At 37.2% G+C, this 25272-nt stretch overlaps 1 protein-coding gene across 4 annotated transcripts in view; it reads right to left on the bottom strand.

Annotated features, from left to right (window-relative positions):
- Positions 1 to 25272, bottom strand: part of SCAF11 (SR-related CTD associated factor 11) — a 94316-nt gene that overhangs the window by 41470 nt on the left and 27574 nt on the right. For all 4 annotated transcript variants that reach the window (XM_020973688.2, XM_020973689.2, XM_078156458.1 and 1 more), the window contains 2 exons: positions 14089 to 14169; positions 13736 to 13893 (listed from right to left, as the gene is read on the bottom strand). In XM_020973688.2, the coding sequence (XP_020829347.1) occupies positions 13736 to 13893; positions 14089 to 14169 (239 nt within the window). The remainder of the gene's footprint in view (positions 1 to 13735; positions 13894 to 14088; positions 14170 to 25272) is intronic.

The raw sequence follows: 25272 nt of genomic DNA, 5'->3' as shown, positions 1-25272 counted from the left end.
AAGTCAACAGACCCAAAAACGGGTCAGAAAATTGCAAAGCTCATACCAGGAGGACAGTGAAAACATTTCACCATGGATGACATGACTTTGGGAGCACTGACAGCTTATAGGCCCCAAGCCTGAGTTGTGAAAGCAGAAGCAACAAGACAAAAGAAAACAGAAACTCAAGTTAGCTATCCCACCAGAAATAGAGTTCAGCACTAATATAAAATCTAAAGTCAAGAATTAGGCTGGAAGAATGACCAAAATGAAATGAATCCTACCATACATATCCCTTCCACCTTGCGACTTTCCCCATCACAAATCAGCATAAGAAATTATTGTAAATGGGAATTTTGGGGGGAGTTTTGCAGAAGCCACAGTATTTTTACTTAACATTGACCTACACATAGCCTATGATTAAATATTTAACCCAAATTTTTACAAGAAGGTACTGTAAATGCCCCATAAAAGAAAAAGAAAAAATTCACACTTCTTCTCTGTTGTAAAGAGAGGGCCAAAAAATTTAACACAGATTTTCCAGATCACGGGGGCACCACACCCCTTATCCCCTGCAATGTGGAAGGGATAACTGTATTGTAGCAAAGGGAAGCTCAAGACACAAAACCAGAAGAAGAGAATGATTACAAAACACCTAAAAGCAAAGCTGCAAAGAAAAATGCAGCCTGTACACAAGTGCAATAAGAATTTACAGAAGAGTTAAAAAAGGTGTTAGAAAGAGGACTAAATAATGATTGTAAAAACCAGATGAGAACAATAGAGGAAAAAGTGTGAAAAGATGCGAGAGCTAGGGAAGGAATAAATGAAAAGTAATTTAAGTGCTTGAAAAGAGGTATAAATCCTTACTCAAGAAGATAATTCCTTGAAAATTATAATTGGCCAAATAGAAGCTAATGTCTCAATGAGACATCAAAGGGCTGGGGGAAGGGGGTGGGATGGAGACTGAAAAAACAAACAAGAAAATAAGGAATATCTTGTAGGGAAAACAACTAACCTGGAAAACAGATTGAGAGAAAATATAAGAATCAATTAGATTACCTCAAAGCCATGAACAAAAAAAAGCCAAGATACCATACTTAAATCATAAAAGAAAACTGTCTAGAAATCTTAGACCCAGAGAGCAAAACAGAAAATGAAAGAATCTACCAATCACCTTCTGAAAGAAATGACAAAATGAAAACTACCAGGATTATAGCTAAAATCCAGAGCCCCCAAGTCAAAGAAAAAAATATTGAAAGAAGCTAGAAAGAAAGAATTTAAATGCAAAGGAGCCACAGTCAGGATCACATAACATTTAGTAGCCACTAAAAAAGAGAAGAGAGATTGGTATACTATATAAACAGTTCTCACTTTTCACAAATTCGACTCCCTGGCAAATGGGTGGCAGGACTCTGCATGGACCCAGGCTCTGGCTCCCAGCAGGTGGAAAGGAAGTAGAGCCAGTGCAGCCCCTCACCAGGGGTCCTCTGTTCTAGGCACTTAAGTCACTCTGGTTGTGGGAACCCAAAGAACTGAAGCCATGCCAGCTGCAGGGTAAGCAGAACCCCATAAGGGGAGGGTAAGTCTGCAGAATAGTCTACTTACATTAAGTTAAAACTAGCTATATTTCAAAATAGTGATAAAAAAAACTCAAATAGAAACAAACCTTTGAGGGATACATATTAAGGGGTATATTTTTATCTGGCTGGGGACATACTCAGAAGTTTTGCTGGCTACTTGGCCAATGGGCCCAACTTTGAAATCTCTGCTGCAGAAACAAAGGATCCAGACTTAAAGCTAAGAATAACTACTCAGTAAAACCAAGTATAATCTCCTACAGGGATGGACCTTTAACAAAATAGGTGACTTCCAAGCTTTGCTGATGAAAAGACCAGAAACAAACAGAAAACTTGACATGCAAACACAAGAGGCAAAGAACAAATAAAAGGCAAACATGAGTGAGCAATCATAAGGGTCTAAACAAGGTTAAACTATTTACATACATTCCTGTATGTGAAGAGAATACATGAAACTCCATAGAGTACTATCATCATCAGGGTCAGAGGATGAGTCTAGTTAGGCAGAGGGGCTGAGAATAAGAGTTATGTTTTGATATCTCAAAAAGAATAGGAAGGGTTGGAAAGAGGGGAAGAATACACTGGGAAAAGGAAGAGGATAGCAAAATGAATTATAAATTGGAATCTAATAAAAAGTTATTTACGTGAAACATACCTGAATTAGATTCATATGAATTGGTTTTTTTGTTTTTTTTTTTTAAGAGGGAAGAATAAACATACAAACACAGTCGGGTATAGAAATTTATCTTACCCATCAGGGAAATAGTAGGGAAAGGAGTTAAGAATAAAAAAAAGAGTTGAGGGGAAATAGGAAGGAAAGAAGGAGAGTACATTAAAGGAGACAGTATTCAGAAGTACAACAGACTTCTGAAGAGGAGACAGAATTAAAAAGAGAAGGAAAAAAAAGCTAAAGAAATTAGGATGGAGAGAAATATACAATTCTCACTCATGACTGTGAATGTGAATGAAAGGAACTCGTTCACAAACCAGAAGACGACAGCAGAATAGATTAGAAACCAGAATCCAAGAATACATTGTTTAGAAGAACCACACTTGAAACAGAGAGATACACAGGGTTAAAGGAAGAGACTGAAGAGCTGAAGATTTAAAAAAAAAAGGGAGAAGTAGCAATTATGCTCTCAAACAAAGCAAAGGGAAAACAGACTTAATTAAAAGGGAAAAACAGGGAAACAGACAACTAAGTGGTACAGTGGATAGTGGGCTGGGTTTGGAGTCAGGTAGATCGGAGTTCAAATCCAGTCTCAAAAAATTTACTAGCTCTGTAACACAGGGCAAGTAACTCTATTTGTCTCAGTTTCCCATCTGTAAAATGAGCTGTAGAAGGAAATGGCAAACCACTTTAGTATCTGTGCCAAGAAAACCCTAAAAGGGGTCACAAAGAGTCAGACATGACTGAAACAACTTAAGAACAGGGAAACAACATTTTGCTAAAAGATACCACAGACAGTGAATGAATACCAACACTGAACATATCTGCACCCAATGGTATAAACATCAAAATTCTTGAAGGAAAAGTTTAAACAAATTACAGGAGGAAAAGGTAAAACTATACTAGTGGGGGGCATTTCAGGCCTAGGCAACTGTCGTTGTTGCTTAGTGTAATTCTAGTCATAAAATAAAAAAGAAAGATGTTAAGAAAATGAAGTTAGAAAAGTCAGATATGACAGATCTCTGTAGAATACTGAAAGAGAAAGGGAATATACTGATTTTGTGACTCTGCATGGCATCTTCATAAAAATAAACCTTGTATTAAGAGCATAAAACACCTCTAAAACAAATGCAGAAAATCAAAAACAGTAAATCCATTTATTTCTGACCATGAGATAAAATGAAAACTAAGTAAAAATTATATTTAATGAAGAATGTTTGAAGCAAAGATTAAAAATTAATTGGAAATTAAATAAGCTAATCCTAAAGAATGAGTGGGTAAAAGAACAAATCATTAAAAAATGATTAATTTCATTAAAGATAATGACAACAAATGAGGCAATATGCCAAAATTTGTGAGATGCGGCCAAAACAGTACATACAGGAAAATTTATATCTCTAGATGCTTACATCATTAAAAGAAATTTAAGAGTAGAACAATAACTTGGGCATTCAATTTTTTTTTTTAAAAAAGGCTATAAAAAGGACAAACCAAAAACCTCCAATTAAACATCAAAATAGAAATCCTGAAAATCAAAAAGATTCTTAACATTGAAAGCATAAAAAGAACACTAAATTAATAAATAAAACCAGAAACTGGATTTATGAGGGAAAAAAATAAACTATTAGCTAATTTGATTAAAAGAAAATCAAATTTAAAAATTCAAAAATGGAAAGGGTAAATCCATAACCAATAAAGATGAAATTAAAGCAATTATTAGGAGCTATATTGCCTAACTATATTCCAATAAAACTGTTTAAAAAAACTATTAGATTTTAAAATTTTTTTACAATATTTTAATAAAAACTTACACACATACTTTTAAGGGGTACTAGAAACTCAACGGAATTATCAGAGGAATCATTCAAACATATATTTTTTAAAAATATCAGCCAAATAGCCTTCCTGAAAAAATTTGCAAATAGGTTGAAAAACAATCCATGGACTAGAAGGAACTTTACAATACTTCCAGAGACTCCTCTATAATTATTTAGCAAGAATAAAAAAAACAAAACAAAACGCTCTAATCAATAGGTGCCAGTGCTGTTAAGACTGTGGAAGGTCCCACTATCAGGTGAGGAAAGGTTGGAATAAGAAAGAACTTTACAAATATTTTCTCATTTGATCATTACAATAACTCTTTGAGGTGTTATTAACCTCATTTTACAGCTGAGGAAACTGAGGCAAAGAAAGGTTAAGTGACTTGCCCATGGTCACACACAGCCAAATTTGAACTTAGGTCTTCCCAACTTTAGGCCCAGTGGTCTTGCCACTGCATCACCTAGATACCTATCAAAAAAGATTTTTAAAGTTCAAGTTTTTTCTTATGTATATCTATAGAAAATAATTTTTAAAAATTGTTTTAGTTTTCTGTATGGGTTTTAATAGCAATTTAAAGTTAAAATACTCAGATTTTTAAAAATATTATCTTTAAAATATTAGCAAACATGTTGGTTACTGGTGAAAACTACCTCTCTCTATCACTTATAAGCTTATTGTTTTAGTTTCATAAAACAATTTTAAGTCTATTTTAATGGTGATCTTTATTATTTTCATAGTATCAAATGCCCTGCAGAATGAAGATAGCTCACATCTCAATAGTTTCACAAGTATAACTACTTTATAACTCAATTATTACCTGCTTTTCTGATATATCCTCAAAGTCTATATAAAAAGGTAAATTAATCACTACTTCAAAATGTATAAACACAAACCTCTCTAATTTTTTTATATATATGTATTTAGATTTTATCACACAAACCCTTTTCATTAAATGTCACATATTGCAAAGAGAAAACTATGTGCCACCTTTAAATATCAACCACACCCCCACAATGAGATCTTTGGAAAGAAAAATTATGTAGTTTTAATATTGAAAAATAACACCAACTTACACAGGACAGGTTTAGAGATTTTAGAGAATCCAAGTATGGGGAAAAGACAAGGCCTGTTTTCAGATATTCTTGGGCTTATCTGTCTATAGGTTTTTAGAACCTTTACTCCTGCAAAGGGTAAAGTATCATGTAACAAAAAAAAATTTATTTCAAAATAAAAAACAAATGTTTGGAAATGCATACCAATGTCACCCTTCTTCAAAGCACTCCAATGTTGCCTTGTTCAACTCAATCCATAATTTATCCATACTTTCTTATCACAGGCTACTTTTGAAGTTCTAAGTTAGCCTGGTCTGATTTACTCCCTTCATCTCTCCCCAATTACTCCAACCCCCAGTGTACTCTTGCCTAGGACCCACACAACCAGCAGTGTGCTGTAAATTTTTAAAGGTCTCTTCAGGTAAAAAATGTACATAGGATATACTTTTAAGTTTAATCTCTATTACTTAACATTTTCTCCATCACTTTCTTAAGTCTAGACAATTAACAAAATAATAAATCAAATCCTGATTTGTAGGATGTGCCAATTTCTCAAATTAAATGCTCACACTGAAAATTTAACAATCAGCTCTCACAAGACTCAAGTACACCCCTTCTGACCCAGCCCTCAATCAACCAATCTATTTTCCTCAGTCAATCTTCTTGGCACAACCCTTAACAAACTTGGCTACAGATTCCAGGTTCAAGGCAAAGTTCTATGAATAGCAATCAGACTCCCCAGCTCCCAACTTTTCAAATCCATGATTTCCAAAGAACATTAAGAAATAGTTCTGTAAACTGTTAAATCAAGTTACACTTTTAGAAAAATTAGGATTAAATTAGCTTTTTCATCCTACAGGGGAAAAAAAATGTGTGTGTGTGTGTGTACATATATATATATGTATATATATATAAAATATACATATACATATTAAAAAACTACCTATTTTCTTTTTTTTTAATTAACGTTTTTTGACATTTAAGACAGGGTTCTAGTCTGTGCTATTTTATGTTCCTTGTTTTATTCAGATGTACCCCATCTCCAATTTAATTACAATACGAACATTTGAACTTATTACATAAGTCATTAGGGAATATTTGTTTTATATAGGAAATTTGAAGGAAGCAAAGAGAGAACCATTAAGAAGAACTTCCCTAGTGCATCTAAATGCTCCCAAATAACTGCTTTGACAAAGAGGCTTAGCTTCAGAATGAGTAAATTAAAATTCAAATGTAAGAATCAATTCATTTTTCAAAAATTAGAAATTGACAAAATTTCTCTAAAAGTTAATTTTCACTGGAATAATTGATTTCTAAAACATCACATAACCTCATATCCATTTGCATATAGCAAGGCATAAATATGCACAACTATACTCATTAGAAATGGATTTAAGAGGACTGTGGACATTTGGAAACTCTTATTCAATCTCAGCAATAATGCTTTCAATTAGTTCTGAATGAACTATTTACTTTGTAGTATATAAGCCTCATCTGTCTATAATGAACACTATAATTTCAACATTCTTGCCTGACTTCCTAAAGCACTACTTCACTGTGGTAAATAATATTTTTGTAATGCAAATAACTACTTTCTATTTTATAAATTACGATTTCCTTAAAACTAGGAACCACTTGTATTCAGACTAGAAAATTCAAAGCATTTTTTAAAAATCACAAATTTGTGAATTTAAATCATTAACAATAATCTCATATTCAAACACAGTGCCAAAATTAATTTGTTTCTTACAACTATGAAGAGTGCTTCTTGTGGAGTATACAACATTGAGACTTCAACTGTGTTATAAAAAGTATTAAGAATTAATATTATAATGGTGTCCTGTAACACAAAGTAATTCCTCAAAAAAGGGCAAAATCAGTAAGTAGATCATTAGGGGGATTTTAGGATGACCATACTAAGAATAGGACTTTTCTTTTATCATGCAGATGAAAAAGCCTCCCCTTTCGTTTACTATGGAGTCATTAGGTGGAGTAGTTTCCAGAAGATATCTTCTCAAAGGGGTTATAACAGTAACATTAATCTCTGTGGGGTCTGTGACATCAATACTGATCTCTGTTTAGTAATTTCATAAGCCCTAATTTTAACTATAGTAGTTCTGTCATACCATTGCTATCAATTGTCATTCTTTATTTCATAATTACAATAAAATGTGAATTGGGAAGGCCAACTGCCAGACAGAACCTGTCTCCAAATAGAAGCTCATAGGTTCAGATTCTTGAAATCTGGCCCACTTGCATTAGTGATATAAATGCTTAGATTCCTTAAGAGTCTGCCCAGTAGGGGCAGCTAGATGGCACAGTGTAGACAGAGCACCGGCTCTGAAGTCAGGAGGACCTAAGTTCAAATTCGGCCTCAGACCAAACACTTGATACTTACTAGCTGTGTAAACCTAGGCAAGTCACTTAACCCCAATTGCCAAAAAAAAAAAAAAAAAGGAAGAGAAGACTCTGCCCAGTATGGCTGATCTTTAATAAACCTTGTCTTGGCTGAAAGAAGGTTTGGGTTGAATTCATGTGTATCATGATTTTGGGTCCCAGTACCCCTAACAGCTAAACCTCAACATTTTGGTTCCCTGAGACTGGGAAAAACTACCTAATTCCAAATTCTTCTCCAGCCAAGACAGCAAGGTATGTAAGCCTCCCCGCTCTTTCTTGCCCTGCAACTGAGGGTCACTCTCCAAGCACCTAGGAAGGCTTGGAGGCGCTTTTTAGACAGACAGTTATGAGACTGTCTTGCACTCAGCCTGATGCTCTCAGGCTCTTGGTCCATCGGTTCGGTTTAAGGCCATAGACCTGGGTACACCTTCCACAGCTTTGAGGACATGGACAGATGCCCTACCTGGAAGCGTATGCTTAATTCTGTTAATTGTCTCGGTGCTAAGGAATTGGGAAAACTGTAGGTGCTTTTTGGTTCCTTGAGGTTTACTTACTTCCTACCTTCTAAACCCCTGGATCCTCCTAGGGAATGGAAAACGAAAATAGCTAAAAACGTCTTAGCAGATTCTGGAGGTTTTATGATTGATCTTTAAGGAGTTTTGAAACAACTCCTTACAACCCTGGTCACTCTCTTCTCCCACTTCCTTCCCTTGAGTCAAGAGGGTATCTCTGTTAACCTCTCTAGTAGGAGAAAAGAGTTTCACCCTTCCCCTCCACCTTTGAATTCAGCCTCCCCAATAGGGAGAAAGGAAGGTGGGGAGCGGTAGCAACTACAGCATGGGCCCCACTGGCAATGGCCTTGGGCCCTAGGGCAACCTTTGCCTGGAAGTATCATCCAGGTTAGGCACATCCTGCTCACCCACCGCCACCCCCACCTCAACCCCCAGCAACTATGGAGAGAGGGAAAACTTTTTGTATCAATCATGTCAAGCAAATTTTCATAATTTGGTTGCAGCTAAGACAATTTGGTTATTGTTGGTTATTTAAAGCTTGTTTGGGTTATGGCTTGCTGAGAATTTGCAAGCTTACAGAAATAATCTCTAATGCTTGGCTTTTTACACCAAGACAAATTAAAATTTGAGATGTAAATCCTGGAAAAGTTTTTCCTAAGCTGTGATTAGTGAAACTTGCTGTTTGAGGTAAAAGCTCATGGGACCATAAATTATTTTATTTATTTTGAGTTGTCTGATGAGGTCCCATAGACTACTCAGACAGAATGTGATACTGGTGGAAAATCTGCATTGGGAAAAGCTGAGAGGACAATTTTTAGCCTCAGTCTAAGATAGAATCCCCTGGTTCAGTTTCCCCATCATGTTCCTTTGAAAAGGAATGTTACCCACCTGGCTATTCCCGAGTCTGGCTACAAGGCAGATTTCATATTGCATGGTTGGAAAACTGAATTATCTGAATCCAAACAGAGCTAAGGATGTTTTATCCTGTCATATCTGGGCCCTAAATCTAGTCCCTGCTTTATCCTTTTATAGCAAATTTCTATAATCAAAGCAATGTGGTCAGTAAAAGATCAATACATATGTGTGAGATCTTGCTGTTCTGATTTGAATGTGTAGTCATTCAATACCCCCAAATAATAGAAATTAAATCAGAAATATCTTCAGTTTGGTTTGGGGAGGAGAATTTCAGTGATAACTGAAGTGAAAGTCAGTCTCTGGCAAATTTGTCTGTGTAACAATTGAACCTAGGGGTGGAAAACTTCTACCTGCAAAAGCATTACTTAAACTTCCAAAAAAGTAACAAGATCAGATAATCCTGCAGGTCAAATGTAAATGATTTTAATGGGGCTCTTACACTTTTATTTCTCCCTATATCTGGGCCCTACAGTCTTTTCTGTCAGATTTGTGTCTTCCAGACTACAGGCCATTCACCTACAGTTGGTAGCAAACAGGGGGGACCAACCAATGTCCTCTCATCATTCCCTAGATGCATCCTATGCTTGGTTCCAGTCAACCACTTCTTTGGGACCCCCTTGAGGCAGGGACAGCTCTATACCCTTTGCCAGTAGGAAGCAGTTTCAGAAGCCAAGACCTTTGCCCCCTTGCCCCAAAAGAATGAGTCCATTTGTTTGAGGGGGAAATGATGGGGATGGGAATCGAAACCCCTAAAAGGAAAATCTTTGGGATCTGGACCCCAAAAAAGAAAATCCCTGGACTTTTCCCAAATCTCTGGCAATTGCCTGAGACTGCAATTCACTCAACTGGCCTTTCATTATGGCTATGCCCAATCTCCCAATTCTGTTCTGTTACCTCCCAATGGCCCCTGGCCACTTCCCACCTCTAATCCTATGTAGACTCCATTCTCCCTCGGCCAAGTGGTCCTGGTCCCTGTTCACCCCAGCTTACTGGCCACTCCCATGCAGACCCTCCTTGGACGCCTCCTCTAGTCACCCCAAACTACTTGGCTACTCCTAGATCCCTCTCACAATTTTTCTGTATATAAGGCCCGTCTTGTCTCCATTAAGAGGCTCAGATTCTTAAAATCTGGCTGCCTGCATTAGCGATACAAATTCGGGAACGACCTGCATGTTATGATTTTGGGGTCCCAGTACCCCTAACATCTAAACCTCAACACCCTCAATGCTTAATCTTGTTTGACCTGTATAAAAACCCTATACAAACCTACCACACTTCATTGGTTTTGGGTACTCCATTCCATTTGGGGCCCTATCAGGGTAGCCAAACTCACCAGGATCCCAGAGGACCTGACCTGATTCTACCATCCTCCCTGACTGCCTTTTATATTGTAAGTCACCTGCTAGTTAAAAAAATAAAAAGATACTCATACATTTATCAAGTGTCTCTGTCAAATTTCTATTTCTTTTATCTTGACTACCAAAGAATAACCTCTGAAAGGTCTCTATTTCATCTTACATTAAGAAGTTAGTTGACTAACTGTTGAAGAACGGAACTGGAAGAAGCAGCATAACACCACGCTCAACTTTATGCTACAAGTTTAAGTGAGCTAACATCAAATAGGTTGTCACTAACAAGGTGATTCTCCAATTGCTCCTAAATTGCTTCCCTAATCCATTCACTACAGAAGCTATTCCAAACCTCTTCTACTTTCTCTAACACTTTGCATCCTGCGCTCTGCTGAAGATGTTTCATGTTTTGACAAAAAAATTAAGGCCATTCAGTGAGAGTTTTCTCTTCTTACCTTCTCCACATTCCTCTGACATAACCCTGAAAACCGAGAAAATCAAAACGATGCTATTCTGTCACTGATTTCATCTACTGGTATCACTACCAACATTTTGTATAAGTCATGTTTCATTTGTCTCTGAGTTAAGTTTGGAAATTCAGCTTTTCTGTAAATGATTTCTTGTCTTTGAGTTATAATTTAGTTCAGTTTTCCTGCTAATTGCTGTTCTGTTATCCTTGAAGATTACAGGTGAATGCCAGGGAGTCTGGTCTGTTATCTCTTTAACCCTGGCTATCCTTTAAGAAAGTCTGGTTTGCTATCACTGTGACACTAACTAGCCACACAGGTGGACATCACCAAAGAGCTTTCACAGCAAGAAAATGGAAGGAGGGGTTGCTGCTAGCCCTACATTCCAAATTTCTAGCCAATCATACTGTCCCTCACATCTATGATGCTGTAAGGCTTTGTAACCAATCACACTGTTTTCTCCATCTATGATGCTGTCTTCTAGTTTTGGGATGCTCCTGTTTTTGTACATAAAAATGATCTGTCAGTTCTCATTCAGGATTTTTTTTTGGCTTCCTGAGGAGCTAAGGATCCCTTTTATTGGTAATTGCTGGCCTTACCAATAAATTTAATGTGCTCAGAGCTTTAAGTTCGGTTTACCTTAATTTCTATGACAATAACCTCCACAATTCTGCCACTGAAGATGAAAATGAAGTGGCAGCACTTTTCTTCACCAGGGAGAATAGAGACTGGGTTGATTGTTTTTGCCTTTCTTTGAATCCTCTGCACTTAGCACAGAGCTTAGTACATATCAGGTGCTTAATAAGTGCTTCCTAACCGATTCTTAATTCTATCTCCTTACATTTTCTCCAGCAGATTGTCCCCACTTTCTCTGTAATTTCTCCCTATCTACTTGCTCCAACACTCATTCCCATGCAGCTTAAAAGACTTAAAAGACTCACTAAATCCCACTGAATGAACATTTCTGTAACAGTTAATATTTACCAATTACTTAAGAAAAAGAAGTTGACAAAACTAAGTTGTTTTATTAGAAGACAGCTATGTCCCCTCCCCTTCTTTATGAAAGAGAAGGTCCTCTATACTCAGGGCCTCCATTTCCTGTCTCATGTTCTTCCAAACTCTCTGCAATCTGGCTTTTGACCTCATCATTCAACTGAAACTGCTTTCTCTAAAGTTATCAATCTCTACCAATCTCTTAAACAACAAATCTAATGGCCTCTTCTTGATTCTCTTTCTCCTTGACTTCTCTGCAGCATCTGACACTGCTGAATACTTTCTCCTCCTAGATCTCTCTCCTTTCTTGGATCTGGTGACCCTGATCTCCTCCTACCTCTTTAACCACTCCTCAAAGTGTTTTGCCCTCTGTTTCTGCCCAGAGCCCCCTTTCTTATCTACAATCTCAATGTAGAAATCTCATCAACTCCCTCTGGGCTCAGTTAACATGTCCATGCAGATGAAGCTTCTCTTCCATATTCTAATCAACAATCACAACTGACTTTTGGGCATTTCCAAATGGATGGCCCATGGGCACCTCAAACTTAGCATATCCAAAACACTCATTATCTTTCCTCTAAAACCCAAAATTCTTCTTAACTTTCATACTATTAAGAATACCACCATCCTTCAGATCACCAAGCTCCCACTTTCTCTTTCGCCACATAATTTAAATGATTGCTAAATCTTGTAATTTCTTTCTCTACAGCATTTCTTGCATATAACATCCTCTCTACTATACAGCCATCATTCTAGTTCATTCTCACATCATCACTTATTTGTGAATAGCCTTCTAATTTATCCTCTACTCAAAATGATTTTCCTAAAGCATAGGTCATGTTGCCCCCTACTCAATAAACTTTAGTGGCTCCCTAGTACCTCAGAACCTAAATATGGCATCCTTTCTTTGGCCTTTTAAGCTCTTCACAACCTGGCTCCTTTCTACTTTTCCTACCTTCTTACATTCCACTGCTCTTGAAACTACGACCTAGCCATTCTGGCTACTTGTATTTCCTCAAAAACAGCTCTCCATCTCCCATCTACCTGCATTTGCACTGGCTGTTCACCATATCTGGTATGCCATCTCTCCTAACCTTCAACCCTGGTATTTCCCTTAAGCCTCAGCCCAAATTCCACTACCATATAACCTTTCCTGGTTCCACTAATTAGAACCATACCCATTAATGCTGCCTTCCATCTCTTCTGAAGTTATACTGTATCCTATCATTTAGAACATGCATTATTTAATTCTCCTTGAGGACAGGGACTGATTTTGCTTCTTGTGTGCATCCTCAATACATAGTAAGTACTTAGTGAACGCTTTTCTGATTAACAGAATGATGAAATGAATGATGAAAACAGGAAGCAAAAGACCCTGGAACAATCCTATCTTCTAACTGTGCGTACTTAGAAAAGACATTTAACTACTCTGAACCTCAGTTTTCTCATCTGTAAAATGGCTACAACAATACCTACTGTGCCAACCTCAGAAACTGTTGAAACAGATAAAATAATGTAATGGAAAGTATTTTTAAAACTATAAGTTTTATATACTTTATTTTTTTAATTTTATTTTATTTTTATATACTTTGCTAAAAGTGTCAGTTAAGCATATACTATAAGACAATTTTACTATACTTTCATCAGATGAAATATCCAGGTCTGTATAAACAGTTCCACAATTAATCAAAAAAATTAAAAGTTTTGAGAGCAAAAGACAATTTGAAGGAAATGAAAAATCATATTCAAACAATGAAGCTGGGGGAAAAAAAAACCTGAAACGCAGCATCTCCTTTTGTGAATGTAAATATCTGACCGATATTCAGAAACTTTTTACAATATGTAGTTTATTTTTACAAATAGACAGACCTACTTCAAAAGCATTAACAAAAATAAAATTACTTTTTAAAACAAATTAATACCAAGAGAACAATTGTCTAACTAATTAATAACTTTGATTAATATTAGAGCATTCAGGGTTTTAGCTTTTCTCTCAGACTTACCTCTGCCCATTTAAGAATACAGGTAATGCAGAAGATATGATTACAGTTTTCAGGAAAACCAACTTCCTTCTCTAACATGCAGGAAAGACATATTGGGCATCTATCAGCTTCTTCATATGGAATGACAATGGAATGAGGACACACTCTATTTTCTTCACCTAATAATAAGAACACTGATGTGATCTCAATTTCACATTTATTTCACATCTAAATTTTTTTAAAAAGTCAATATAAAAAGAATGCACTTTTGAGGACAGCAACAACTTGAAAAACTATTATGTAAGTAACCTTACCTTGATTCTGTAACCTAGGTTCTGCTGCTAAATAGGATGGAATTAAAAAAACAAACATACCTTCAACGTCTTTATGCTCCTCATCCCCCAAATTTGAAATACTGTTATTTTTCTTCTTCATTTCTTCTTGGAAAGGAGTTCCTAAAAGATCAATAAGGAGAGACAATTTAATGGCTGCTTTCTCACATTTACAATTCTTTTGCCTCTACCATTAGTAGGAGAGGAATTAGAAATTTCCAGTAGGAATAGTACAGTATGTATGTATTTCTGTACATGCATAAAAATTGGTCCCTGCATTCACAGTTTTTATAACCTAGGAGTGATAAGACACACACAAATTAAACAATTTAAGATAGCATCAATCGATAAATATTTATTAAGCATCTACTAAGTACAATCCCTAGTCATAATAAGCTCCTAAGTTGAGAGGGAGAGAAGAGAGAAACAGAGGTTAAATACAAGGTAATTTGGGGGAGAGGAAAAAGAAGGAAAAGGAGAAAGCAGGAGGGGAAGGAAGGGAGAGAAGAAAGGAGTAGAAATTACATGAAAAAAAGGAGACCCAGGTGAAGGGGAGCATATCAAAAGTATCGAACTATAGGATATAAACAGTAAATACAGTAAAAGTTTAGAGAAAAGAGAAATGTGTGACAGAGAGGGAAAGGAAATAGAGGGAGAGGGAACAGAGAGGGAGAGAAGAGAACAGGACCTTGGAGAGAATCTGGGAGAACACTCACAGTTAGGGAAAAAGATGTGGATAATGAGTCAGATAAGACTGAGGACGGGTCAAACAGGGGTCAAAACAGAAGAAAGTCATAAAAACACAAATGGTATACAGGAAGAGAGGGTAGTCAACAATATCAAATACAGCAGATAAGGCAAAAAAAAAAATTAGAATTAAGACCACCAAATTTGGCAATTAAGAGATCACTGGTAATTTTTTGAAAGAACAGTTTCAATTAAGTGATGAGCCGGAACTCCAGTTGCAAAGGACTGAGGAGTGAAAGGAGAAGTGGAGGTAGTAGGGATGGAAAACATTATTATGGTGTTTGGATGAAAACGGGGGGAAAGAGAGTCAGAGGGGAGTCACAGGGTGTCATAAAGATTCTTTAAGTATGGGGGAGATTTGGGCATGTTTTACAGCAGTATATTAGGAACAAGCAAATAGGGGAAGGTTGTAGATTCAAAAGAGAAGGAATTATTAAGAATATAATTTGCTGGAGAAGATTAAGAAAGGGTAGGAATCAAACACATATGTAGAAGGGCTGGCCTTAGAAGAAGAGACATGCCTCTGGCAGAAAAAGACTAGAGAAAAGGAGTCAAAAGAGTCTTGAGATACGGCATAAGAGTGAGTTCGTGTCAGACGGCCTTAATTTTTTCAGTAAAAGAAGGGGTTGGGTAAGTAGAGGTTTCAGAAGGGAAAGAAAGATCTAGAAGTTTCTGTGGGGAGAACTGAAGGAATCAGGGAGATATTAAAGAACTGCCTTGCTTCAGAGCGAGACCCAGTTAAAATTGGATAATGTGAATTTGTAATGGACCAGGCAAGACAGGTGTGAGATTTTCTCTAGCTTCATTCAGTAGTTTGTGAATAAAAATGGAAAATGGAACAAGGGAGGCAAGGGATATAGGAGCTAAAGAGAATGTACATGTAAAAAGGTGGAAGCGAAAGAACCAAAGTCTCAGGAGCAGCTAGGTGGCGCAGTGGATAGAGCACCAGCCCTGGATTCAGGATGACCTGAGTTCAAATCTGGCCTTAGACACTTAACACTTACTAGCTGTGTGACCTTGGGCAAATCACTTAACTCCACTGCCTAGCCAAAAAAAAAAGAGTAACTTGTTAAAAAAAAAAAAGAATCAAAGTCTCATTAAGGATGAAGAACAGGTATAAAAAAACACAAAAGAAGTATAATGATAGGAGGTTTTGGTAAGACAGTATAATGTCAGTGTATGTAAAGTGAAACACCTGGGAGTAAAGGTAAGCTCAACAGTGACTATTCCCACGTGTGTCTGAAGTGTAATGAAAGTGGTACTCATGGAACTTGAAGAGTATCAGAAGGTTGGGGAGTTAGATGGTAAAACTACATGAATACTAAAGTTCCTCAGAATAAAGGCAGGAGCTGGGAAACAGGAAAATGTTGAGGTAGGTACTAAAAAAGGAAAAAGAATGATTTGAGAGTGATAAAATTTTGATTATATGCAAAATTTTCAATTTCATTTTTAAAAATTTTAAATTTTAATTGCACTTAAAAGAAGGAATGGTTACTGGGTAAAAAGTGACAAAGGAAGAGTCTGGAAATAAAGATGGAAAGCAAAGAATATTACAATTTCCCCTCCAGAACCAATGAAGTAGAGAAGAGGTGGTACGAGATGGTGGTGTCAGAGATGCTATAGCCAGTGAGGGAGAAAAAGCAGATATAGGGGCAGAGGGGAGCCAGGTCCCTATGAAGACTAAAAGAGAAAGTATATGAGAGAAAGAAGTTTCAGATGAAGGGAAACATATCATAAAGTATTAAACTATAGGTTATCAACAGTAAATACAGTAACAGTTTAGAGAAAAGAGAAATAAATATAGCCTGGAACTATCAGGAAAGAAAAGGAATTTAAACTGAGCCCTACAAAGTGGTAGGATTTAAAGTAGAAATACAGGGGGCAAAGACTGGAATGAGCAGAGTGTTTCAGCGTCACATCACAGAAATGAGGATCACTGGACAAACTCTATGTTGAAGAATAGAGGGAAGAATAGTTAGGTAAGGGAGAACCAAATGATGAAGGAATGTGAATCCCAGATTAAGGATTTTGGACTTAATGTGTCTAGTGACAAAAGCAAACTCCAATGCTGTAAAGATCACTGCACAGGAACCTGGAATCTATGAGCCAAGCTAAACTGGAAAGATTAAAGAGCAACATCTTCAGTTTCTTTTTTTTTCCTTTTTTTAATATAAATTTATTTATTTTTAGTTTTCAATATTCACTTCCACAAGTTTTTGAGTTCCAAATTTCTCACCCTTCCCCCCCACCCCAAGATGGCATGCATTCTGAATACCCCTTCCCCTGGTCTGCCTTCTCTTCTATCTCTCCCCCCTCCCTTCTCTTATCCCCTTCCCCTTCTATATTCCTGTAGGGCAGCATAGACTTCTGTACCCCATTTCCTGTATTTCTTATTTGCCAGTTGCAGGTGAAAACATGTTTTTTTAAAACATGTGTTTTTAAAACTTTGAGTTCCAAATTTTCTCCCTTCCTCCCTCCCCATCCACCCTCACTGAAAAGGCAAACAACTCAATATAGGTTGTACATGTTGCAGTTATGCAAAACACTTCCTTAGTAGACATGTTGTGAAAAACTAACTCTATTTCCCTTAATCCTGTCCTGCCCTCCCATTTATTATATTCTTTCTTTTGACCTTGTCCCTCCTCAGAAGTATTTGCTTCTGATTACCCTCTTTCCAAATCTGCCCTCCTCTCTATCACCCCCCTGCTCTCTTATCCCCTTCTCCCCCTATTTTCCTGTAGGGTAAGACAGACTTCCATACCCAATTGAATGTGTATGTTATTCCTCCTTAAGCCAAATCCTATGAGAATAAGATTCCCTCATTCCCTCTCACCTTCCCCTGTTTCCCCTCCACTGTGAGAGACTTTTCTTTTCTGTTTTTTTTTTTTGGTGAGATAACTTACCCCATTCTATCTCTCCCTTTCTTCTCCGAGTATCGTCCTCTCTCATCCCTTAATTTTATTCTCCAGATATGACGCCTTAATTTTCAACTCACCCTGTGTCCTCTATCTATCTATATATACATACATACAATTTTTTTCCTTCAACTACCCTAATACTGACAAAGTTCTCATGAGTTACAAATATCGTCTTTCCATGCAGGAATGTAAACAGTTCAATCTTAATAAGTCTCTTATGATTTCTCTTTCCTGTTTACCTCTTCATGTTCCACTGGAGTCCTGTATTTGAAAGTCAAATTTTCTGTTCAGCTCTGGTCTTTTCATCAGGAATGCTTGAAAGTCCTCTATTTCACTGAATGACCATTTTTTCCTCTGAAGGATTATACTCAGTTTTGCTGGGTAGGTGATTCTTGGTTGTAATCCTATCTCCTTTGCCCTCCAGAATATTATATTCCATGCCCTCCGGTCCCTTAATGTAGAAGCTGCTAAATCGTGTTATCCTGATTGTGTTTCCACAGTACTTGAATTGTTTCCTTCTGGCAGCTTGTAATATTTTCTCCTTGACCTGGGAACTCTGAAATTTGGCTACAATATTCCTAGGAGTTTTCCTTTGGGGATCTCTTTCAGGAGAAGATCTGTGGATTCTTTCAATTTCTATTTTGCCCTCTGGTTCTAAAATATCAGGGCAGTTTTCCTTGATAATTTCTTGCAAGATGATGTCTAGGCTCTTTTTTTGATCATGGCTTTCAGATAGTCCAATAATTTTTAAATTCTCTCTCCTGGATCTATTTTCCAGGTCAGTTGTTTTTCCAATGAGATGTTTCACATTGTTTTCTAATTTTTCATTCTTTTGGATTTGTTTTACAGTGTCTTGATTTCTCATAAAGTCATTGTATTCCAATTGCTCTATTCTAATTTTTAAGGAAGTATTTCCTTCAGTAATCTTTTGGATTTCCTTTTCCATTTGGCCAATTTTTCTTTTTAGGGCATTCTTCTCCTCATTGGCTTTTTGGACCTCTTTTGCCATTTGGGTTAGGCTGTTTTTTAAGGTGTTATTTTCTTCAGTATTTTTTGGGTCTCCTTTAGCAAACTGTTGACTTGTTTTTCATGACTTTCTTGCATCACTCTCATTTCTCTTCCCAGTTTTTCCTCTACTTCTCTTACTTGCTTCTCAAAATCCCTTCTGAGCTCTTCCAAGGCCTGGGACTGATTCATATTTTTCTTGGAGGCTTTGGATGTAGGAGCTTTGATTTTGTTGTCTCCTTCTGGTTGTATATTTTGATCTTCTTTTTCACCAAAGTAAGATAATACAGTCTGACTCTTTTTGTGCTGCTTGCTCATAATCCCAGCCAATATTTTGAGTTCAAACTCCTTGTTAAGGTAAGAGTCTGTTTCCAATGTGGAGAGTGTACTGTCCCAAGCTTCAGGGGTTTGTGTAGCTGTTTTCAGAGATACCTATAGGGACCTGTAAATTTTCAGTTCTTCCAGGGTGGTATGATAAGGGGCGAGGTGTTTACTCCTTTCCTGGCCTATGACCACAAGTATTCCTTTCTGTCCCATAACTGTGAGGTGGGATTCCTCTCCACAGCCACTACAACCTCCACTCAGCACTCCTCCTCACTCCAGCACTGCCGCCCAGAACTGTGACCCAGATCCACACACAGGCAAAGCAAGAGATTCCTGCCTCAGCACTGGCAAACAGATCCCTGCAGTCCCTCTCTGATCAGCCACTGGATTCCCCCTCAGTCTGTGGGCTGGAAGCTTGGGAAGCAGCTGCCCCCCCCCACCAGGCTGTTGGGGAATGGAGCCGAGACCCCGCCTTCCTCTCTGACTACTGACAGAAACAGACTTTTCCCACTGACCTTCTAAGTTGTCTTTGGCATACGTGGATTGAGAAGTCTGGAAACCTCCACAGCTGCCTGCGATTCAGTCCTCTGAGGCCTGCTCCAGGTTTGCTGTGGCCTGCGCGCCCACACTGCGCTCCCAGCCAGGCGTGATACACCTTTCTGATCAATCATCCAGGTTGTCTTGGGCTGGAAATTTGTTTCACTCTGCCTTTTTGTGGGTTCTGCTGCTTCAGAATTTGTTTAGAGCCATTTTTTATGAGTATTTGGAGGGGTTTGGGGAAGAGCTCAAGCAAGTCACTGCTTTCACTCTGCCATCTTGGCTCCGCCCAACATCTTCAGTTTCAATGAACTTAAATGAACAGGAATGGGTGAATTTAATTCAGGTGATCATTATATATACTACTGTGGACAAGAATCTCTTAGAAAAAACAGAGTAACCTTCATAAGTCAACAAAAAGTGAGAAAAGCCAGTACTGGGAATAATCTCAAAAATGACAAAATGATACCCATTCAATTCCAAAACAAACCATTCAAAATTACAGACAAGTCTACGCTTCCACTACTGGGGCTAAGAGGCCAAAATTGATCAATCCTATGAAGACCTACATCTTCTAGAAATAACACCAAAAAACATGTCACGTTCATCATAGGTGATAGGGATGCTAACACAGGATCAATCAAAAGATAATTGGAACAACAAGCAAATCTGGCCTTGGGAGTACAAAATGAAGCAGGGTGGGAACTAACAGAGTTTTGTCAAGATAACTTGCTGGTCACAGCAAATACTCTTTTGAACAACCCTAAAGGCAACTTTACACTTGGCCATCACCAGATAACCAAGATATAAATCAGACTGATTATATACTTTGCAGTCGAAGGTGAAGAAGGTCTACGCAGTCAGAAGCTCTGTATAAGACCTGATGAGACAGATCATGAGCTTCTTATGGCAAAATTCCTATTTAAATTAAATAGAAGGAGAAATGGAAGCAGCATCAGATTTTATATCCTTGGGCTCAAAGATCACTGGAGATGGTGACTGCAGCCATGAAATTAAAAGATGCTTGCCTGGAAGGAAAGCTATTGCAAATCTGGACAGCATATTGAAAAACAGACAGCATCTTGCTCACAAAGGTCCATATAATCAAAGCTATGGTTTTTCTAGTAGCAATGTATGGCTGTTAGAGTCAGACTATAACGAAAGTTGAGTGCCTCAGAATCAATGTTTTTGAAAAAGCTGTTCCTTACATGCCTTTTTTATGTGAGAAAATTCCATCTCTCCCTTCCCTCTTCTCCCAGTGCATCCCTCTTTCTCACACCTACATTTTTTTTTCAGATCATTCCAATATAATTGTCTCATACTCGTACCTTCTGTCTAAGCAGAATCCTTCTAAATGCCCTAATAATGAGCAAATTCTTAGGAGGAGCTACACGTATGATCTTCCCACATAGGCATGTAAAAAGTTTAACTTTATTGAGTTCCTTATGATTTCTCTTTCCTGTTTACCTTTTCATGCTTCTCCTGAATCTTGCATTTGAACATCAAATTTTCTATTCTGCTCTGGTCTTTTCATAGGGAATACCTGAAAGTTCTCTATTTCATTAAGTATCTATTTTTTACCCTGAGGGATAATACTCAAGTTTTGCTCAGTGGGTTATTTTTGGTTGTAATCCTAGCTCCTTTGCCTTCCAGAACATTATATTCTAAGTCCTCCATTCCTTTTGGGTAGTCCAATAATTATTAAATTAGCTCTCCTAGATCTATTTTCCAGGTCAGTTGTTTTTCCAATGAGATATTTCACATTCCCCTTTATTTTTTCATTCATTCGACTTTTGTTTTATTGTTTCTTGATATAGAGTCAATTAGCTTCCACTTGCCAAATTCTAATTTTTAAGGAATTATTTTCTTCAGTGAGCTTTTGTGCCTCTTTTTACATTTGGCCAATTCTGTTTTTTAAGGAGACCTCATCTTCAGTGAATTTTTGCACTTCCTTTTCCATGAGGCAAATTCTTTTTTTTTAAAATTTTTTGTGTGTCTCTTTTACCAAGCTGTTTATTCTCTTTTCATAACTGTCTTGCATCACTCTCATTTCTTTCCCCAGTCTTTCTTCTACCACTCTTACCTCTTTCTTCAACTCTTTCAGGAATTCTTCTTGAGCTTGTGTCCAATTAGCATTTTTCTTTGAGGTTTTGCTTGTAGCTGCTTTCACATTGTTGTCATCTTCTGAGTTTATGGCTTGGTCTTCCCTGTCACCACAGTAACTTTTTTTTTGGTTGCTTGCTTATTTTTTTAGCCTATTAACTTTGAACTTTATGTGAAAGTTGAGCTCCACTCACCTAGAGGTAGTAAAACACTGTCCCAAGTTTCAGGCTTTTTAATACTGATGTTTTCACAGCTAGTTCTGGGGGGTCTGCAAGTTTTTGGTGATTCCAAGGTGGTGTAATCCAGTAAGAAATGTGATCACTGCTCTCCTGGTCTACCTTCTGGTCTTTACTCAAGAAGGGCCCATTGCTCCCCTGCAGCCACAAGCACTCCTCTTGGCCCTGGAATTACAACCCAAAACTAGGTATGGACAATAGAGATGCCAATTCATACTAGCTGCATCCAGTGTCAGCAAAAGGTTCTCTGCAATCTTTTTCTGACCAGTTGTCCTACCCCTTAATGTCTCTGAGCTGAGAGCTCCAGAAGCTGCTGCTGCTGCTGCAGCTGATGCACATTAGGCTGGCTTCTACCCGGTTGTCACAGACCTCTCCTGCTGACCTCCTAAGTTGTCTTACACTAGAAAAACACCTCAACTTGACCTTCTGTTGGCTCTGTCACTACAAAATTTGATTTGAAGAGTTATTTTAAAGTTGTTTGGAAAAAAGTGTTGGGAGAATTCACATGGGTTGCTGCCTGTACTCTGCCATCTTTGCTCTACTTCCCACATATACTCTAACATATGTATGTATGTATGTATGTATATACACACATATATTCAAACTACATATATGTTCTAGTAGGCATATACAAGGGACATACACATACAAGTATACATAATTACATATATTGATACATACCTAATTACGTGTATATATTATGTATAAATAACATACACATATCAATTAAATGAAAAATTAACACTGCACTAGGAAATAAAATCGCTTTCCTAGCACTTAATAGCTCTGTCAATTTAGAAAAATAATCTATCATCTCTGGGTCTGTTCTCAAAGAAAATTTAGAGAATACAGTTGCCTGGAGGTGTGATTATGATCCCAGTTTTAATACCTACAATTCTGTTTTATAATTAACCAAGCCATTTTAAGACATTCACAGGAAGGCTTATGGAAAAGTTTAAATATGAACTCAGGCAATCCAAGAATACCATTCTCTGTCTTCTATATACTAAGAGGAATTTTTCAGGATCCACATTTTTAGAAGTGTTGAGGTAGTTCCACATCTTTTGAAAACTTTTCTAACTTTCCATACCACATTCCAAATGAAGCAATACTATCCACTGACAAATGGATTCATTACCAAAGTGCAAATCATTAATGACTATATCTAGTGATATTCTAACATCATTTGGCCACCCCAAAAAAATTAATGCTAACGCATTGGCTGAGAGCTCCCCTTTCTCCTCTCACCTTACTTGGGTATCCATCTTTCCCAACTTATTCCTCCTTCACTCTATCTCACATAAAGACAGTTTTGTGTTGAGGACAACTCTTTCACATGTCCTCTTGAGTCCATCACCCTTCCCATCTCCTCCAGCATACTGCCCTCACTGTCTCTCTAAATTTTACCTCTTGCTAACTATTGGCTTTTTCCCTACTACCTACAAACTGCCCATGTCCCCTCCATCCTTAAAACAACAACAACAACAAAAAGTTTGGTTATTGTTTTAATGTGCAAACTAGCCAAAAAGCTTGTTTGGGCTATGGCTTGCTGAGACTTTGCAAGTGTATAGAAATCTCTAATGACTGGCTTTTTACACCAGTGTCTCTTAATGCCTTCAAAGGGAATTTAGAGAGTTAAATAAGAAAAACAAAAAGTCTAGGGGATGAACTAGTTCTGTTTCGAGGAGGAAAGTTAAAGAAAAATACATCATTGTAAAAAGGAGCAAAAAGGAGATGGAATTTGCCACTTCTTTTTTTTATTAATTTATTTTGATTTATCAACAAGGGAATTTTTCTCCCCTCCTTCCCCACCTCCCTCCCCAAGATGGCATGCAATCTAACATAGACTATACATATATACATTCCTATTAAACATATTTTCACATTAGTGATGTTGTAAGTAAGAATTAGAACCGATAGGAGGAACTACCAGAAGGAGAAAACAAAACACAACAGAAGGAAAAAAAAACAGCAAATAGTATGCTTTGATCTGCATTCAAATTCCACAGTTCTTTGTTTGGATGTGGATAGCATTTTTCGTCATGAGGCCTTTGGAGATGTCTTAGTTCCTTGCATTGCTGAGACAGGTTAAGTTTATCAATATCAGTCATTGCACAACGTGGCTGTTACTGTGGATAACGTTCTCCTTGTTCTGCTCACTTCACTCAGCATCAGATCATACAAGTCTTTCCAGGTTTTTCTGAAGTCTGTCTGCTTATCATTTCTTACAGCACAATAGTATTCCATTGCATTCATATACCACAACTTCTTCAGCCATTCCCCAATTGATGGGCATCCCGTCAATTTCCAATTCTTTGCCACCACAAAAAGAGCTGCTATAAATATTTTTGTACATGTGGGTCCTTTTCCCATTTGTATAATCTCTTTAGGATACAGGCCTAGAAGTGCTAATGTTGGGTCAAAGGGTAGGCACATTTTTATAGCCCTTTGAGCATAGTTCCAAATTGTTCTTCAAGATGGTCGTATCATTTCACAACTCCACCAACAATGCATTAGTGTTCCAATTTCCCCACATCTTCTCCAACATTTATTATTTTCCTGTTTTGTCATGTTGGCCAATCTGATAGGTGCAATGTGGTATCTCAGAGTTGTTTTGATTTGCATTTCTCTAATCAATATGATTTAGAGCATTTTTTCATATGACTATAGATGGCTTTAATTTCTTCATCTGAGAACTGTCTGTTCATATCCTTTGACCATTTATCAATTGGGGAATGGCTTGTGTTCTTATAAATTTGTCTTAATTCTCTATATTTTAGAAATGAGGCCTTTATCAGAGAGACTGGTTGTAAAAATTCTTTCCCAATTTTCTACCTTCCTTCTAATCTTAGTTGCATTGGCTTTGTTTGTAAAAACTTTTCAATTTAATGTAATCAAAATTATCCATTTTGCTTTTCATAATGTTCTCTATCTCCTGTTTGGTCATGAATTCTTCTGTTCTCCATAGATCTGATAGGTAAACTATTCTTTCTTCTCCCAGTTTGCTTATAGTTATCAGCCTTTATATCTAAGTCATGAACCCCTTTTGACTTTATTTTGGTATATGGTGTGAGATTTGGGTCTATGCCTAGTTTCTGCCATACTCTTTTCCAGTTTTCCCAGCAGTTTTTTTCAAAGAGTGGGTTCTTATCCCAGAAGCTGGGGTCTTTGGGTTTATCAAATAATAGATTACTATAGTCTATTGTCTTGCATATTTAACCTATTCCACTGATCCACACTCTATTTCTTAGCCAGTACCAAGCAGTTTTGATGATTGCTGCTTTATAATACAATTTAAGATCTGGAATTGCTAGGCCACCTTCCCCTGCATTTCTTTTCATTAGTTCCTTTGATAT

This window comes from Phascolarctos cinereus, unplaced genomic scaffold (assembly GCF_003287225.1).
Source record: "Phascolarctos cinereus isolate Bilbo 61053 unplaced genomic scaffold, phaCin_HiC Scaffold_1;HRSCAF=81, whole genome shotgun sequence".
NCBI classification, from domain to species: Eukaryota; Metazoa; Chordata; class Mammalia; order Diprotodontia; family Phascolarctidae; genus Phascolarctos; species Phascolarctos cinereus.
This window is presented reverse-complemented; position numbering and strand designations above follow the sequence as displayed.